This window comes from Phascolarctos cinereus, unplaced genomic scaffold (genome assembly GCF_003287225.1).
Source record: "Phascolarctos cinereus isolate Bilbo 61053 unplaced genomic scaffold, phaCin_HiC Scaffold_4;HRSCAF=312, whole genome shotgun sequence".
In the NCBI taxonomy this organism is placed as follows: domain Eukaryota; kingdom Metazoa; phylum Chordata; class Mammalia; order Diprotodontia; family Phascolarctidae; genus Phascolarctos; species Phascolarctos cinereus.
This window is the reverse complement of record NW_027555847.1, coordinates 234,571,035-234,591,230: the sequence shown is the minus strand read 5'-3', so window position 1 is coordinate 234,591,230 and position 20,196 is coordinate 234,571,035. Positions and strand designations below refer to the sequence as shown.

Here is a 20,196-nt window from a genome sequence, read left to right as displayed (position 1 = left end):
GTGCGGGGCAAGGAATTTAGATCAGCAGAATGCTTCTTTGTGAGGGCAGTACTCCAATTTTTCATGTAGTAGATTGTTAGAGAGCACATTGTGACTTAGCAAACTTACCTCTTTAACTAATGATGCTAGATAAAGAGCAGTGAGTGGAGTCTGCTCTGCTGGTTTGACAACCACAGTGTTTCCACAGCAAAGGGCAGGTGCCATTTTCAAAACTAGCGCAACCAAAGGGAAATTCCACTATAAAGCAATAGATAAACATTGATTTCTTCATTAATAATGAATCATATTTTCCATAAAACCCACATGCTGATGCCTCATGGTAACATGAAGCAACTGTGAGCAGTGCAACAGAAGTTCTAGAAGGTTCTATCCAGCTAAATGCCTTTTGATTTTAGGTGATAAGTTACATGTCATCTAAAGACCAAGATAGTTATGTTTGCAGAGGCTAATCAGAGGAGTGGCTACCAACTCTCAAAACAACTTAGGAAGAATATTTAGATTGTGAGAATATTATTAAGATTAAAGAAAGAAGATTAAGAAAGAAAGAAGAAAGAAATCATGGATTTGTGAAGTATTAAAAGAATGAACTGAATTTCAGTCACTATATTTCCTACACATTCAACATTTCCCAAATATTAAATAGTAATAACTACAGTAGTACCAACCCAACTTGTGATCTTATAGATTTTTAAATGAGTATGAGTTCGATGGCATCTCGCATATATTTAAAAAGAATTTTTAGGAAAAAAAAAACAACTGCTGAGTGTGGGGCTGGGAAGGAAGGACAAGTTTGGCCCTTTAATTTGTGTTCTTATGAATGATATCTTTTGCCAAAAGAATAATGTTTCATGGAGTAGGAACCAAATTCTCAGTGTGACAATAAGTGATTAAAGGCTGAAATACTTCTTGTTCTCTTGGTCACTTTTTATTGTTTTCAAATTATTATATTGGGTTTCAAATATTAGAAACAATCCAGCAGATCAACTAGGTTGTTGGAATTATAGAGGTCAGTGAAGTACATATGGTATTATACTTATTTATTTATCAATTAAATACCAATAATATAAAATTATCAAAATATTTTTAAAAATTAATTTAAATATAAAAAATTTCACTAAAATAAATATCAGTAAATAAATTAAATGTCAATAAAATGCATATATATTTATTTAAAATTTCATTCATTTATCTTATCATCTATCTATCTATCTATCTATCTATCTATCTATCTATCTATCTATCTAAATGGAAAGTGCAAATCTTGCAACATCCGAATGACATTTCTTTGGCTTAAAGGAAATCTCAGGAAATAATGGACTCTTGCTTAAAGGAATTTTAAACAAATGAATATTTTCAAAATCTTATAAGTGGAAGCAACTTACAGGAAGGATTTGGCCACAAACACCAATAGGTTCATGTCTTGTATATGAGAAAAACTTTCCATCTGAAATAAACCAAAATAAACAAGGAAATCCCAAAATATAATATATCAGACAAATATTGTTCTGAAATAACTAGCAGAAACAAAGGCAAATATTTTACATATAGAAAAAGGGTTTTTTATAATATTGCATGGCGTAATAGTGTATGGTAATATCATCTTATTTTTATCAATAGGACATTTAAATTCTTACTACTACAAATATGAGTTTATTTTTTTAATTTTAGTGACCATTATTATATAGCATAGTATTTTGATGTGATTCAAGTCCTGCGTCAAAGTCATGTCAGAACAACTACACAGGTGTTGGAAGAGATTCAAAAGGTGGTGTTATCCAACCTCTCAAACATTCTGAAACATGTTTCTAAAGATATCCAGAAAATCAATTGCAAAATAACAGAGAATGGCATGTATGTGGAGGTGGCGTGTAGGCAGGGAGCAAGGCAAAAGGCCATCCTGGAGTTGTAGTATACAAAGGATTTAACAGCAAAAGAGTGTTCAGGATTCCTAAAATGGTCATGCTTGATATCCTTGGCTGGTGGTACCACCTTCATGAGTTGTCTGTCCTAAACGATTTAAATAATAAAAACAGAAAGTCACAAACATTCCCTCATCTTCTTTTTCTCTCTTCTCCCTACCCAAAGCCTTCTGGTTTAAATTCGAATTTGACTTCATTCTACTTGCATAAGATTCAATTTTGTCTTTCCTGCTAATTAAAAATAATCATGTTTATATTTCCCTAGAAAATAACAAAGCAATGACCTTACATATAGTTGATGCTTAATAAAAGTTTGTTGCTTTTCAATATTAATTCATTTCAATCCATTTGTGTACTTTATTCCTTCTTGCACTTTATCAAAATAAAAACTAGATCCCCCCCAAAATTCCCATGTCTGTATGGTACTATTTCCTTACTCTCTCGTCATTCCTATTCTGTATTTCATTGCCTCTGACCTGCCCAATCCCCATCTCATATCTGTGGTTCACCTTGGCTCAGCTTCTTTATTAGTTTTTAGAGAGTTTCAGGATTGCTAAGGTTATTTTAAATCCTTGGGGAAGCTTAAAGATAGAAAATTTCCACCAAATCTTCAACTATCAGACTCATTAAACTGGAAAGTGAAGGCAGTCCTCTATGCTGGAAGTAGAGCATGTCTTCAGGACAACTTTCCTTCATTTGCTCTTTATAAGCAGATTTTAGACTAACAGCTTATTTCCCAACCTTTATGCTCAAACTCTGCCTCTCCTTCACTTAGTAAGTAATTTTAGACAAGTATGTCATTTAAATTTCTTCTTTTCTGAACTCTAGCTGAACTGAGTTACACTAACAATTTTTGTTTTTCAGATATCTAAGTATTTATCATTCCATAACATTACCTGCATTGCCCATTAAAAAACACAAAACAAAAAAACCCCAAATGCGTTCTTTCCCATCTCCAATCTGAGACTTGAAGCTACAAAGTTATAGATTCATTTTTATCTCTTTCTGAGTCAACAACTTTCATCAAAAGTTTAAATGAATGGTACAAAGTAAGGCTGGGGCAGGTGGTTGTACCTATATATTTTTGGAGTATTGAAAATACATCAGCTAACTATTACCTAGTATATGAGCGTAATATCTCATGGCAGATTAAAAACAAAAGAACCCCCCCCAAATGAGAAATAACATTAAATATAAGCTTTGAAATGTCTGATCTAAACATAGGTGTATGTGTGTTAAATTTTATTCTTTTCAGTAATTATTTTACTTTAGTGTATTTCATATTGTATATATTTTTTAAAAAATATTTCTTAAGTCTGTTAATGACATAATTTTGCTGAGCTTTTGAATGGCAAGTAATAAATATTAACAGATTTTTGCAATAGAAATTCTTCATTATTAATCAACAAATCACCACAAAATTTTATTAAGCATTGTTTTGTGTTAAGCATTGTACTAGGAGCCTGGTATACACATACAAAGAAGGCTACTTGTGATAAGCTTGCATTCAGGTGAGGGAGACAAGTACATATAAAAATGTATTCAGTATAAATGTAAAATTAATAAATCAAAAAGATATATAATATAGAAATTACAAGATTATACATAATAATAAAGATGTATGTAAAGTAGTAAATACGAGATAACTTGGAGGAGAGGATACAAAATTAGGGAGCATGGGAAAGGCTTTCTCCAGAAGCTTGAACTGCATCTTAAAAGAAGAAGGGGACTCTGTGTGAAAAAAAGGTAAGGAGGGAATGCACTAGAAGAATAGGAGAAAGCCATTACCAAAGCATGTAGAGGGGTATGGAGTATCATGTATGGGTAGCAAAGAAGATCAGTTTAATTGCAACATAGAGTGTATGTAGGAGGGGGAGTAAGGTCCCATGTAACTGGAAAGACAAGTTGAGCCCAGGACATTAAATGCAAAATAGATGAATTTATATTTGATCCTTAAGGAACTAGGAAGCCATCAGAACTGGTTGAATAGAAGAGTCACGCAGTCAGATTTGTACTTAAAGAAAATCATTTTGGCAGCAATGGGACTGGAGTGAGAAAATATTTGAGAAAGGTAGACCAACTAAGAGGCTGTTTTCATAATCTTGCCAAGAGGAGATGATAGCCTACCAAATCAACATTTGTGTGAGTGTAGAGAAGGTATTGGATAGGAAGGTTGTCATAAAAATAGGAATGGCAAGACTTGGACACAGATTGGGTGTGTAGGGTGAGAAGTCCAAGTCAATGAATATGATGCAGTGCAAGGAGGATGGTGCATTAAAGTCTGGAAACTAAAAGAGTTTAGCAGCAAAGATTATACATTCAATTTTTGAAATGTTATCCTTAAGATATCTCTACAATACCCAGTTTGAAATGTCCAGAAGGTGATTGAGGATGTGAAACTGAAGTTCAGGGGATAGATTGTGGCTAGATATAAAAAAGAGGAATTATCTATTTAGAGACAAGGGTTCAACCCATAGAAACTTGAAGAAGTTACTAAAAGAGAATATGAAGGGAGAAGAGAAGAAGCATCAGAAAGAACTTTATGGAACACCCACAGTTAGAAGATGGGATATAGGTAAGTCAGCACAGAGACTGAGGAGAAATAGTCACTGATATGGAAATGTGTTTTACATATTACACATAGATAACCTATATCAGATTGCTTGTTATCTTGGGGAGGGAAAAGAGGGAAGAAGGGAGGGAGGGAAATTTGGAAGTCAAAATCTTATAAAAATGAATGTTTAAAATTATCTTTACATGTATTTGGAAAAATAAAATACTATTCATATTTTTGGAAAAAGAAGAAATAGTCAGATGGTTGGAGTCAAAGCAGGAGAGAGTAGTGTCTGAAAAACTTAGAGGGGAGAGAGTATCCAGGAGGAAAGGACGGTTAACATGTGAAACACAGCAAATGGGTTGAGAAGGATTAGGGCTCAGAAAAGAATATCAGATGTGGTAATTAAGAACACCAGCAGTTGAGTGATGAGAGTGGAAAGAAGACTGTGAATGGTTGAGTAGGAAAAGGAGAGGAAGTGGAGGCAACTAACTGTAAAGTTGTTTCTTAGTTTTTTTGTTTTGTTTTGTTTTCAAGGAGTTTGGCTGAGAAAGGGTGAGAGATCAAGGGTGATAACTTGAGGAGATGGAAGGATGTGGTGAAAGTGTATTAAGGATAAGCAAAACTGGAGCCTGCTTAAAGGCAAAAATTCAAGATTCAAGGAAGAGGGAGGATGACTGTGGAATGTGATCTGCTGGAGATTATGGGAGTGAAGAGGATATTGTATACAAGTAGAAAAGTTGGCTTTGGCAAGGAGATTCCCAAGTCTATCTGAGACTAATGCAAAGGAAGAGAGACTAGCATAAAGAAGGAAAGAGTGGTAGAGAATATTAAAAATAATTCTAGCACAAAGTGTTAATATGCATTTTTAAAAAGTGCTACTTGGGGCAGCTAGTTGGCATAGTGGATAGAGCTCCAGCCTTGGAGTCAGGAGGACCTGAGTTAAAAACTGACCCCAGACACTTGACACTTACTAGCTGTGTGACCCTGGGCAAGTCACTTAACCCTGATTGCCTCATCAAAAAAAAAAGTGCTTCTCAAATTTACTTACCAATTGGGATTGTACGACCTTGAATCTTATCGGCCCAGCTTGCATTGTAGCGTATAGCATTCACAGACAAACCTAAGTCCATCAGATAGGCATGGGCAAAGATTTTTCCACCATTCAGTGATTCCATTGTCTGAAAAAAAAGATCAGGTCCCAAACTGAGTTTCATACACTATTAAAACAAAGTATTAGATTAATTCTATTTCAGGCAACAATCTGGTATAATGAAGGAGGGAAGAGTAGTAGATAGGTTTGGAGTCAGGAAGACCTGGGTTTCACCATTTCTTCTATTTTTAAAAATTAATTAATTAAGCGATTGGGGTTAAGCAACTTGCCCAGGGTCACACAGCTAGTAAGTGTCAAGTGTTTGGTCTGAGGCCAGATTTGAACTCAGGTTCTCCTGACTTCAGGGCCGGTGCTCTATCCACTGTGCCACCTAGCCACCCCTCACTGTTTCTTCTAATACCTGCTAGTAGGGTGACTCTGGGAATGCCACTTAAAGCTCTACATGCTTATGGCCTCTCTCCAAAATAAGTCATAAGTAGGATATTAGGAATTAGCCTATATATCTCCAAAATTATCTTATGTAGGATATTAGGAGTTAGCAGACCAGGAGCTCCTCCTACTGAAGAAATAACATATTTTTGCTGTTATTACTCCTGAAAATATATCTTTAGGGATTTCCGTCATGCTCTGAAATATGCTAAAGTATTCGTCAGGTGATATTTTACTCTTCACAAATTAAAAGGAGAATACATAGAACAGAGCAGTATTAGACAAGGCAGTGGTGGGGCTTGGGGTGGAACCATACTGTGGGATCCCTGAAAGGCAGTTGGTGAGCAATAGGAATCAGTAAGGAAAATTAATATATGTGGCACATTCTCTCCCCTTCCTACCCAACTGCCAGTAGATTATAAACTTGATATAGAAATGGACTGTCTTAATTACAGTATTATTGTATCTTTTCCCCTACTAAGTACAGTGGTTTGCACATAATAGACATTTGATAGTCAGTGATAACACTGACAAGACGTCAGTTGTTAGAATGAATAATTTATATTCTGAAGGCTCATAATTTTCAAAATGATGAAGTCTTGAATACTAGCTAGGTTTGCTATTCTATATAAAATGTGCTCGGTTCTCTGTGGCAACTCATTCTCAAAGAGGGGGAAATAATACTGATACTATTTACATAACGCAAATTTAATCAAGCATTTTATGACTGAAAAGAAAGGAGGGACAAAACTGTTTGCCAAGCTAATGCTGTCATGTTGAGTAGCTACACTGTAGCTAATGGGAGTGGTAGTGGTTACCCCAAAATTCAAAGACACAAAATCTGAGAAAACAGCAAGTGGTAGAACCTATAGCTTCGAGCTTCTACAACCCATAGCATCAAACATGTACAATGTATGAGAAAGAATGAAGTTGCACAGGAGAGTTTAATGTAAGGAGGCAAATTTGATTTGATAGACATTAATGAGCCTTGGCTCAAAATGAGGTAAATAGCAAAAATATGCTTGTAGAATGGAATCTTTTTCCAAAGAAAGAATACAGGCAAAAGGGGTATAAAGGGGTGTGTCAGTTTAAGAAGAAATGCCTATATGAGCAAATTCTTGAATGAAAGGAGAGCATAATGGAGAACACTTTGATGATGAGCAACAGAGGCAGAAACAGAAAGAGTATTGTTACAGACAAGGGCTCAAAGAATCAGCTTCACACATAAAAGGTATAAAGGGTATAGAAGCGCTAGATACCGGTTCTTCTGAACAAAATCTGTGACCTTCCAGTAGGATGAAAGTTCAATCTATGCCAGCTCTTTAATGTGGCAGCCAAAAAGATTTAAAATATTTAAAGGAAAGCAACATGGAAAAGGGACTTGACTTGTTTTTCTGCTTGGTCATAGATCATAGAACTATGCATAAATAGCAGAAGTTTCAACAAGGCAATTTTAGACTTAATATGAAGACGTGATCTTCCTTAGAAGATTAAAGATATCCAGGTATGGAATGGGCTGCCTTGGGAGTGGTGGTTTCCCCTTTTTTGGAGGTCTTCAATCAAAACCTAGATGATATTTTTTAAATTATAGGTGAGCTAAACTAGATGCTCTCCAGATCTGTTCCAATTAACTGATTAAGTGCTTTATAATCATTTAAAGGTGCCATATAAATATTGAGTTGTTATTATTATTAATTACAACTACTACTACTGCCACCACCACTACTACTGCTACTACTAGTAGTACTACTACTTATAAAAGGAGCTGTCAGTAAGATTTCTTTCAACAGAGGGAGAGAGGAGAAATACTTTCTCAAAAGGTAGTCCTTATAATCTCTCTCTCTCTCTCTCTCTCTCTCTCTCTCTCCATACATACATTCATACATACATGTATATGTGTATACACACATGTATGTGTGTGTGTATATATATGTGCACACACACACACACACACACACACACACACACACAAGATATCATCATTGCAAACAAAACCAGCTCACGATAATGAACATGATTGAGACCTTTACCAATCCCTTTCTTTATCTGGCGCAAACTTACAGCCAAAAGCAGGCGGTCCCTTTCCATTAAATCAGCCAGTTTGTTCAGGAGCCGTCCTCTCTCTGAAGCATCCATTGTCCGCCATGGGGACCCAAGCTGAAAAGCCTCCCTTGCTGCTTTCACGGCCTTGTCCACATCCTCCTAAAAAGTCCAAGAAAGCCAGGTTTAGAGGAAGAATACTTGAGTTATTTCCCAATGTAAGTTGGCCATGGAACAACATACAGTAGTAGAATTCATATGATGGTGAGGTATGAACACCACTCAGACAAGAGAACATTGGAGGAAATTTCATAGAGAAAGAGCAAACATTATGTCTATTTTCACTGATTTTCATATTTTCTAGGTATTGATTTACATAATTTCAAATCACAGGATCACAGAATTTGACCTGGGAGGGAACTTTTAACATCGCAATCTTATATTTATGTGAAAAATTTACCAATATTGTAAGGTTAATATGTTGCGAATCTGGAATGGAACTTGAAAGAGTATCTAGCCCAACTTTCACATTTTACCAGAAACGAATAGGGAAACCCAGAGTATTGAAGAGACTTGCCCATATTACACAATGGGACAGCTGGGGTTTGAATCCAAGTCTTCTGGTTTCAAATGCAGGTCTCATTTCATGACACATGTTGTGATTATCCCTTACTCAAAACTTTTTGCTTTTTTGATAAATATGTAATTTTATTTTTAATATTTTAGGGGGAAAGGTTTTTAGCATTGATATTTTCCCCCTACAGAACTATTTGCATAGAATGGAACACCAGGCTTCCCTAAACCACTAAGGCATGGCTCACCTTTGTTCATTCTACAAATTTTGGTATGTGATCTCATTGTTGTCATTATCTTTAATGAAATTATTGATTGTTTATATGATGTGTTCTTTGACCCACTGTTTCTTTAGTATTAGATTATTTATTTTCCAATTAATTTTTGATCTATTATTCCAAGATCATTTATTAAATATAATTTTAATGCATTGTGGTCTGAAAAGAGTTCATTGAATATTTCCATTTTTCTCCAGTTGTTTGTGAGATTTACATGGTCAACTTTTGTTAAAGTACATTAACTGTGCATGTATAGCTGGGGGAAAAAAGGTATGCTGCTTTCTATTCCCTGTCAATTTTCCCTAGGTGTCTGTCATATCTAACTTTTTCTAAAATTCTATTCATCTACTTAACTTCTTTCTTATTTACTTCATGGTTAAATTTATGTGCCTCTGAGAGGGGAAATTTGAGGTCTTCCATTAGTGCAGTTTTGTTGCATATTTCCTTCTGTAACTCATTCAACTTTTCTGTAAAGAATCTGAATGTCATGTTATTTGGTCCACACATATTTAGTAATGTTATGACTTTATTATCTATGGTATCTTTTTATCAAAATGCAGTTTCTCAATTATCTCTTTTAATTATCTTTTTTTTTTGCTTTTGTGTTGACTGAAATCAAGATTGCTACCCTTGCCCTTTCTTTTTAAACCTCAGCTGAAGCATAATAGATTCTACTCCAGCCTTTATTTAACTGTGTTTATTTTTCTGTTTCAAGTGTGTTTCTTGTAACCACCACAGTGTTGGATTCTGGTTTCCAATCCATTTTGCTATCCACTTCAGTTACATGGATGAGTTCATCCCTTTCTCAGTTATAATTATGAACTACGTATTTCCCTCTCTCCTATTTTCTTCCATTTATTCTTCTCCCTCTCTTTTTTTAATACCCTGTTTCTCCTCAAATGTCTTTTTGCTTCTGACCACTACTTCCTTTCTTTTCACTTCTGACCACTACTTCCTTTAATCCACTTTCGTTCTTTGTATTTTCCCCATCCCCTCCTCTTTACCTATTGGTTAAAATAGATTTCTGTACTCAACTAAGTTTGTGTGTTTATATAAGTATATATTCATAAATTTATGTATACATACATATAAATATACATATACACCTAAATATATACTATATATATACACACACACACACACACACACACACACACACACACCCACCCACCATGTATGGTGTATATATATATATATATATATGTCTCATATATAGTAGTATGTAGCATATATCACATACTATAATAATGTAGTGTTATATATGACTATATATAGTGCTACAGTACATATAATATACATCATATACATATATAGTATTATAATATATACTACTGTTTATGGTACTATAAATATATGGCATATATATTTTACTGCTATATGCTATATCTATACTACTATATATGATACTGTAAATATGTGGTTGGTGTGTGTGTATATATATGTAGTACTACTATATACTGTATCTTGTATTACTGTATACTATATGCATATATACTTTATATACATATGTAGTACTATACGTGTGTGTGTGTGTGTGTGTGTGTGTGTGTGTGTGTGTGTGTGTGTATTCTTCCCCCTTGAAACTGGTTGAGTTGAGAGTGAAGTTTGAGTGGGGCATATGCATTTTTCCCTCCAGTGTAGAAGCTCTTCCTTGAGCACCAATTTTATATGAGATAATTTTCCCATTCTTCCTTCCCCTTCCTACTTCTTCCAGTGAAAACCTCTTTCTTAGTCCTTCATTTATTTTTTACAAACCTCTCAACAGAATCAGCTCACACCTGTGCCCTCTGTCTACATAGACTCCTTCTAATTCTCCTAATAAGGACAAAATTCTTAGGACTTACATGTGCCATCCTACCATATGGCAACGTAAACACTTTAATCTTGTTGAACCTCTTATGATTTCTCTCTTATGCTTCCTTTTTTTTAATTTTTGCTTTTTGGTGAAGTGATCAGGGTTAAGTGACTTGCTCAGGGTCACCCCGCTAGTAAGTGTTAAGTGTCTGGGGCTGGATTTGAACACAGGTCCTCCTATCTCCCAGGCCAGAGCCTCATTCACTGCACCACCTAGCTGCCCCTATGCTACCCTTTTTTTAAAGCTTCTTTCGATTCTTGTCTTTGAATGTCAGATTTTCTATTTATCTCTGGTTTTTAATGTCAATAATGTTTGAAAGTCCTCTATTTCATTATATGCCCATTTTTTCCCCCTGAAGGATTCTATTCAGTTTTGCTGAGTAGGTTTTTCCAGTTTGTAATAGCAGCTCCTTTGCAAACCCTCTGCTCTTTTAGTATCTGCTAAATACTGTGTAATTCTGATGGTAGCTCTATGGTATTTGAATGATCTCTTTCTGGCTGCTTGCATTATTTTATCTGTGACCTGGGAACTATGGAATTTAGATATAACACTCATTGAAGTTTTCATATTTGGGATTTTTTTCAGAATATGATCAGTGAATTCTTTCTATTTTTATTTTGCTCTCTGCTTCTAAGATATCAGTGCAGTTTTCTTTTATAATTCCTTAAAATATGTTGTCTAGGTACTTTTTTTTAAACATGGTTTTCAGTTATTCCAATAATTCTTTTTTTCCTCATACATTTATTTATGTTCTAGCTGTTTTTCTTTTTTCAAATGTTGCTGTCATTTTATTTTTTTCTTTTTAAAATATATTTTATTTCCCTTCAATTACATGTTAAAATAATGTTTAAATTTTTTAAAAAGTTTTGAGTCCCAAATTCTATTCCTTCCTCCTTCCCTTTCCTTTCCCCTCACTGAGACAGTAAGCAATCCGATAGTTTACACATGACAATCATGTAAAACATTTCCATATTAGTTATTTTGTACAAGAAGATTAAAATTATTAGAGAACATTTGTTGCAAAATCCCCCCTTCTCCTATGTTCTGCTTTGCTTTCAATTTTGGTTGCAGTGGTTTAGTTTGTGCAAAAACTTTTTGACTTTATTAATCAAAATTATCTATTTTACATTTTTCTAATTCTCTCTATACTTTCTTTGGTCCTAAATTCTTCCCTTATCTGTAGATCTGACAAACAAACTATTCCATGCTCTCCTATTTTGCTTATGACATCACCCTTTATGTATTAATCATATACTCATTTTGAACTTACCATGATATATGGTATGAGATGTTGGTCTATACCTAATTTCTGCAGTACTGTTTTTCAGTTTTCCAAGTAGTTTTTGTCAAATAATGAGTTTTTGTTATTATTTTCTATGTGCCAGACACAGTGCTTTGTACTCCCATTCTACCAAAGTGACTTGAATGTAGTAAATACTTAATCTCCACAAAAGTCAACACAACCAAATGGATGTAGATTTGACTAGAAATTAAGAAACTTGCATGATCTATCTCTTGCCTTCATTAAGCCTTCAGTCAATTATGAGTAAACAGTCTTTGTGGAATGCCAGCTTACTGGATAAGCTGTGGTACCGTAGTAGATTCCTGACTTTCCTGCTAAAAACATGAAGCTATTTCTTGTGGATGTGACTTTGAGAACACAGTCCCCATGGCCTCTCATCTCCTGTACCCCTTCTTTTGGTGGTAAAGGGATTTGCCCAGGGTCACACAGCAATGAGTAAGTGTCTGAGGCAGGATTAGAATTCAGGTCTTCTTGATTCCAAGACCTGAGCTTTATCCACTGTACAATTAAGCTGCCTAGGCAATTAGGGCAAAGATAATATAAAATGAATAATTATCTTTATTCTTGGAGGAGGAAAATATAAGAAGTCAGATGGAGATAATATAACAATTGTAAATATACCAAGTAATAAAATAGAATAATTAAATGGTGGCTAAACAAGGACAGGACAGTAAGGGGACCTGGACTTTTCATCAATTATGTTGCTGACTTTCTGAACAGCTGTAATTCAGCAGCTGGTCTTAAAAAAGTAATATACAATACTAATGAATCACCACAATTTCTATTCATTTTACATTTTTCTTCCTATGCTCAAGGTACTCAACCTACACTTCGTACAATTTCTGTTTTGAAGGCTAAAGTCAATATTTGCAGTATTTGTCCATTTTTCCAACTATTTTCATTCTGCTACCAATCCAAAACAATTTCTAGCTGCTTATTTCAACTATAGCTATCAATCCACTAGTACAATCTCATTCCAATGATTCATTATCTCATGGAGAATACGGTTTTTTAATGTAATGCCAAAGCAGAACAAATTTGGGCAGTTCTTACAAGCTGCAAAGGCTTAAAATATGAATAGATTTATAGATGCTATATATATGTGCTGTCCAATGACTAGCCACACTAATTTCAGAGATAGCCATGATCTGAATGTTTACTCTATTGATTAACCTTATTGGCTTACAAAGGCAGTCTACTAAGTCATGAAGGGGTTGTGATTTGCATTGATGCTATTTTATATGGTAGAAATACAAAAAGACAATGGAAAGCAAGGTATTGTTTCCTAGGAATCGTCTGTTATCTTAATTTTGTTCATATGGTGATATCTATAGCTATATAGAAAGCTTATTAACTAAAAATACACCAAAAGTCACAAAAATGAATATTCAGTTCCATGACAGATGTTGACCCAAATATACTGTGGGTATGTCAAATTCAGTCTACTGGCAGTTGAACTCATCATTTTCCCTCTCCATATGGACCCCTCACCAAACTTTTGGTTTTCCATTGATATTACTATTTATCCTCTCTCTTTTTTTTTTACCCTGTCCTTTCTCAAAAGTTTGTTTTGCCTCTGACTACTGCTTTTTCCTTAATTAAGACACTTCATTTCTAGACTCCAGACATAATTCAGTGGATGCCCTCAATGCTTGGAATACTCTCCCTCTTCATGTTAGCCTCCTGGCTTCCCTGGCTTCCTTCAAGTCTCAACTAAAATTTCAACTTCTGTAAGAAGTCTTTCCCAAGTCCTCTTAATTCTGATACCTTCTTGTTGATTCTTTATAATTTAGCTTTATTTATAGTTTGGGTACATAATTGTTTGCATGTAATCTCCTCCCATTAGACAGAAAAGTTTCTTGAATGCAGGGACTGTCTTTTGGCATTTGCCTTCTCAATTGATGGGCATGGGGCTAGAGAGGGAGAGAGAAATTAATTTTTAAAATGTTAAAAATAAATAATTTTTTTTAAAAAAAGAGAATGTGAGAAAGTAAGATTTCCAAATAACTCTCATGTGAGAAAACTCACCTTATCTCCTTCTTCCACATCACAAATTTTTTCTTCAGTAGCAGGGTTAATGACTGGGAATTTCTTGCCACTCACTGAATTATGCCATTCATTGTTTATAAATATCTATTGGAAAATGCAAAAGAAAATCAAGCTTACATACACAGTGAATTAGCCTTGGAAAGTTTCCAACAATGATTAAGCATGAAACACTCAAAACATCTTATTCACATATCTCAATGGCATCACTTTTCTATCCTTTTAACTCCAAGATGCTACAATTCTGCAATTCCCATGTCCACCTTTAGTTTATTTTAGACACATAAAAATGTGAACCATACCATAATCTTTGCAAATGTCATTAAAAATGTAGGCAAGACTTATAATGGTGAAATGAAGTTTCCTAAAATAGTGACTTAACTCAGTTCTCATAAGTTGTTGCAAGATTAGGTTGTGTAGTGTGGAAGTCACATGGATAATGGCATATCGTTTTACTTTATTTTATATTCTTAATCATAGGATGAGTGATTTGGTTTTAGAATACTGGGAAGAGGAACACAAGATAGATATCCCCACATAAACAAACACACAAACATGTGTGCATATTTGTGAGCAGGTAGTGGTGGTGGGTGAGGGGAAATTCTCACTCAAAAATAAATTGAAGAGTATGTTAGACAAGGGAGAACAATGCGTACTTTGTGAGATAATCAAAAAGAGGACCTATGTAGTACATATGATAATATATCCATTTGTTCCTGGATTCTTGGCTTTCAAATTTATTTTACTATGTTTAGAGTCTTTTGATTCATTCATTTTGATTTATTTGATTTATTGATTTGATTAGGCTATTGATTTCTCTCTACTTAAAAATCTCTCCTGCATATTAATTTATGCTACCTAAGCATCCTACCTCAAAGTGCCTTCAAAATGATTTTGATCTCCACTGACAGTCTATCCTTCTACTGATTCCCTGGGCATCATGTTTGCACTGCAAGTTTCAGCTCCACTTTAGGAAGAAGATAGTGAGGGAGAGATCTCACCAGTAAATTCCAGGTCCTCTCTTGACCCATATATTCAAAGTCATTATGTAAGGCTTTCATGGTTATAGAGTGATATGCTCTAGGTAGAACCAACTGTTTTCTGCTACCATTAGGGGAATCACTCATAGTCCAGTCCAGTATTCTATTGTACAGTTCCAACATCTGCCATTGTTTGGATAGAATGGTACTTTGAAGTGACTGGAATTTGAGACCTTTAGCATAACTTCCTTGCTTTTTTGGCTATATCATTCCCCCAGTCCTTCATCAAGCATCTGATGTTGCTTCCAGCCGTCTCCTTACAACTGAGGCCAGGAAGAGTGGTTCATTGTAACAACATTCACATATATGGTTCACATACCCTCTGCTTTCAATAACTTCATACTTACTCATAGTACATTTCCTTGGTTACCATGTATAGTCTTCACAACTTCTTTAAGAATCAGCACAATTTCTTTTTTACGTGGCATTTAGGATAGTGTATATGCGTGAACACTAGTCTTTTCTGGCTTGTAATGTATGTTGAAGTCACTGTTGGCTTGTATAGGTACCCACCTCTCCTATGCAGCATCCAACTTGGCACTAGTCAAAATTTAAATCAATCAATTATTAGCAGGCAACACTTGGAATATTACTCCATTGTTACAGCCTTTGATCTTTGAACTTTTCAGTGACAGTCAACTTCAAAGCAAAGAATTCCCAATTTGTGATGGGGTTATGAGCCTCGTTTTCTGTGAAACTTCTACTGGCAAGTGCAATTGGCCTTTGACCATCACTCTCTTAGTATAGGATAACTCTCACCTCTTCCAGGCTGGAATATGCATGAAGGACAAAAGACTTGCTTTGCTCTCCTAGGCAGCCCTGGTACATGTAGAAGGCAGGAGATTAGGTTTTTCACATTTTTCTATCCATTAATTTCCCAAAAGCTTTGAATTTCTTATATTTCTGTTTATATGTCTCCTAAAATATATATTCACAAAGGAAGTTTAATGATAGCAGTATAATTCTTAACATATTTGTATTATTAACTGCCAAATCCTTTAGAAACTATCCTTTAACTTCAAAGATTCTGTGGATATGACTGAAAGCACTTCTATATTTCCTGTATCAGTGCTTATACCTGGTTGGAATACTATATAAACTATATACTTGACACAAACTCTGAAAAACTGGCACTTATCTATTGATAGTGCCAGATGATCCAAAACTTTAATCAGTTTGTCCTTATGTTCTGCTAGTAGCAGAAATATGTGTGTGTGTGTGTGTGTGTATCCATACACACATACATATATATACATACAGACATACATGTAAGTATTCCTGCCTCTGATACAAACTCAGGATGGTTGATTGCAAGAGCAATGCTCTTTCTACTTCCCAAGTATAGCCTGGCAAGGCAACCTCTTAGAGAAGTGGTTGTGGAAATCAATCTAGACCTAAAGTCAGGAAGGGCCAACTTGGAATCTGATATTTATCATTTTTAGCCGTGAAGCATAGGCATGTCTCTTACCCTCTTCAAGCCTCTGTTTCCTTATTTGTAGTCTATTGTAATACCTATAGTGTCTATTGTGAAAGGTTGTCATAGGGATTGAAAGAGATAATGCAAGTAACATGGTTTGCAAAGCTGAAAAGGCTCTGCAAATACCAGCTGTTATTAGAATTAGGGTTTAAACACACCGTGGAGGACAAGAAAAACTTTTAGTAGACTTTTAAAATGTACTCTTCCCCTCTCTTCCCCAGCAAATCTCACCTTCCATCAAACAGGGCTATTTATTTTGTCTTCAATTTGGTTGTATTTGTTATGGGGAAGGTTCAAAGTCTCCTGAGGAACAATTTCAGATATGGGGAAGTATAATTTTCAGATTTTGCAAAGGGAGCACAGTTAACTCATCCCACATCTGATTTTCACCTCTCAACATTTCAACAGTCATGTGTAGAGGTTTTAAATTCAGCTTAATGTATATATCATAGGATTACAGACAAAGCTAGAAGAGACCCTTGGGGCGATCTAGTCCAATGCCTTCACGAGTACTGCAGTGAAGGAAACATTTTCACACTATATTTAATGTGTTACTGTTGTAAGTAGGGTTCATTAGGGTCATGCTCACTTTGTGGATCACAGATTTAGAACCAAAGCAAGCTTAAGTGCCATCTTTACTGCTTTGTACAGGGCTACTGTGACAAAAACACTTTGTAAACTATTAAGCATCATTATAGGTGTCATTAGTGTTTACTTATCATCATTGTACATTTGACCCTAAACAATCCAGGAAAACAAATTTAGTCAATTAGTAGCATTCCTACTTTACATATCAAAGAGTCAGTACTAGAAGGCACTTTAGAGGTCATCTAACCCAGCTTCTTTACTATGGAGATAAAGCACCTGAGACCCAGAGAAGTAAATTTACTTTCTTAAGGTCATACATATATTAAATGAGAGACACAGTATTTGAACCCAAGTCTCTTGATTCCAAATCCCCACTCATTTTCTACTGTACTTCACTGAGCAAACTAAAATTTAGAGGGATTAAATGTCTTACCTAATGTCTTACAGTTTGTCAGAGAGAAATGCCAAGTCAACCTAAAACATTAGAAAGTCAAAGGACTCATGTTCAAATCTTTCTTCTAATTTTTTTTTGCTTATGTAACCTTGGTTAAATTCCTTACCCATTTCCAGGATTCTATTTCTTCATTTGAAATTGGATCCAATCACCTCTAAAGACCCTTTAAACTTTAATTCTTTATTCATATGACCTGTGATGTTATAACCAGTGTTTTTTGCCACTATAATTCATTACGTCTCCTGGAGGGCAAGTCTAAAACAAAATTCTGGAGCAGGAAGCAGCAATGAGACTCAGAAAAAAAAAAGTATATGGAACAAAAAAGGAAATAACAAAGAATGAAAAAAGAAAAAGAAAAAACAGAAAATTAGAAAATTAAAACAAAGCAGAAAAATCAGTGGCAAAGCACAAATTAGGGGAATGGAAAACTGCACTTTCATTTCAATTTTGTATGATAGTCAAATCTGAAGAACAACTTTCAAGAATGAGTTTTTGGAAAAATTAAATATTAGTATTGGCAATCACTTTGCTTTTCAAAAACTCATTAGGGAAAATGAGAGGGTAGTCACTCACATTCATCCTATGTCTTACCAAAAAGAAAATTTACAAAAACAAAAAACTACAAAAAACTTGATACCTATAACCCAAATGCTTTAAAGTCTTAAATTCTTCCTTCTAAGTTTTATTCTGAGGAGTTTATGAAGTGTGTAGCATGTGTCCACTAAGAATTCACTATCAAAATAAAAGTGAAGTCATTACAATAGCACCAAAATAAGAATAAACAATTTTCTATACCTACATACTATAAAGAATATTTACTGGAAGCCTTGAGACCTCTTATCTCAGAGAAGCAACTCAGAACAATGGAACTTCAAGTTTGGGTAAACATTTGAATTTCATTTCTGTTGTTTTAAAAGGCAAGCTTCAATTACAATGTCCCTAAATCAATTTTGTAACTTACACAACCAAGATTAGTATCTATATGTCTTAAAGTCTAGTCCTTTTAGAATGTATTCCTGACTGTCCTCTTTCGTTCATTATGCAATCACAGTGGTGATACACTGCCTTTTGGGACTCTCTCAGGAATTAGAAATTGCTTTTTAAAAAATTGAAATACCTCAATTTGCACAATAAATGTGCTCCTGGGAAGCTTCATGTAGACTAAATTTGCAAATATTAAGGATTATGCATCAGCTTGCAATTTAACATTTATGATATACTTTGTGTCAATTTCTGATTAGTCTTCCATTGAAAATAGTTTTCAATACTTCACTTGTGAGTTTCTAATTCCTTTCTCCCTCTCCAGCAGGTAATGGTTTGTAAATAGCTGCTTAAATTCTTTAGAGACCTTGGTATTTAAAGGGCTACTGGAAATTCTTCAAAGCTTAGAATAGTCATTAATTGGTTTCACCTAGTACTGATTAATCTGTATTGTGCATTTGTATTTTTGATCACTGGGTTTTCTTGAGCAGTGAAGCACACCTGTCATCAAAGAGAGCCTCTAAGCTGACAACTCACTATATCCTATGAATTGTTACAGAATGTTATGTGATTTCCAGTCTCAGAATTCAATGCATCTACTTGGGAAGACTTATATGAACTGATGCAAAGTGAAGTGAGCAGAACCAGGGAAATAATTTATACAATAACAACAATATGATACAGATAATCAACTTTAAAAGATACAGTGACCAACCATAATGCCAAAGGGCTCAATGATGAAACATGTTATTTAGCGCCAGATAGAGGGCTTATGGAATCAGAGTGCAGATTGAAACATATTTCTTTTTTTCCCCTTTATTTTTATTCTGGGACAAGACTATTGTGGGATTTTGTTTTGTATATGATTTATATTTGTAACGCTCTGGTTTTTCTTGCCTTCTTAATGTGGGGTAGAAGATGGAGGGAAAGAAAGAATTTGGAACTGAAAAGAATATCAAATTCAATTAAAAAGACAGAATGGAATACACCCATATAATGTTTGATATAGGGCCAGCAGTAGTTAGGAATGTCAGAATTTTAGCACTCATTACCAAATGTGTTTTGACTATAGACTCAACTTTCAATTATTCACATTAATGGAGGAAAAGGATCCCATAGAATCATAAACAGTGGCTAATATGCTTTTCTGGTTTGTGTTGTAGTTCTCAAAATTTCCTTGAGTAATGCTATTATCTACGGAGAGAAATGATCTTGACCAAGCGGGGATATCAGGAATTCTCCTTTACTAGTGAGGGCTATATGAGTGTCCCTAAGATTTGTCATAGAAAGAGTTGCTGTTAAGGTATGCATTAGATGCAGTAATTTAAGTTCCACTTCCACTCTGGGATTGAGTGGCCCCATTTCCTTACAGTCTTATCTCAGCTCTAACTGGAAAAAAGTAACATGATACACTCATGGTAAATGCTAAGATACATATGAAAAAGGATAGTTTGATGTATTATCCTTATAGAGACCTTTGCAATTTGAAAGAAGATGCCAGATAATTCAATGGAGTGACTATGATTTTAGCATTTTAGGTAGCAT

General features: G+C 34.7%; 1 protein-coding gene across 1 annotated transcript in view; it reads right to left on the bottom strand.

Annotated features, from left to right (window-relative positions):
- Window positions 1-20,196, bottom strand: part of LOC110223863 (aldehyde dehydrogenase 1A1-like) — a 48,190-nt gene that overhangs the window by 22,463 nt on the left and 5,531 nt on the right. Inside the window, exons 2-6 of the mRNA XM_021009570.2 lie at window positions 14,094-14,198; window positions 8,078-8,218; window positions 5,525-5,654; window positions 1,383-1,444; window positions 109-237 (exon numbers count right to left, since the gene is read on the bottom strand). Of these exons, the coding sequence (XP_020865229.1) occupies window positions 109-237; window positions 1,383-1,444; window positions 5,525-5,654; window positions 8,078-8,218; window positions 14,094-14,198 (567 nt within the window). The remainder of the gene's footprint in view (window positions 1-108; window positions 238-1,382; window positions 1,445-5,524; window positions 5,655-8,077; window positions 8,219-14,093; window positions 14,199-20,196) is intronic.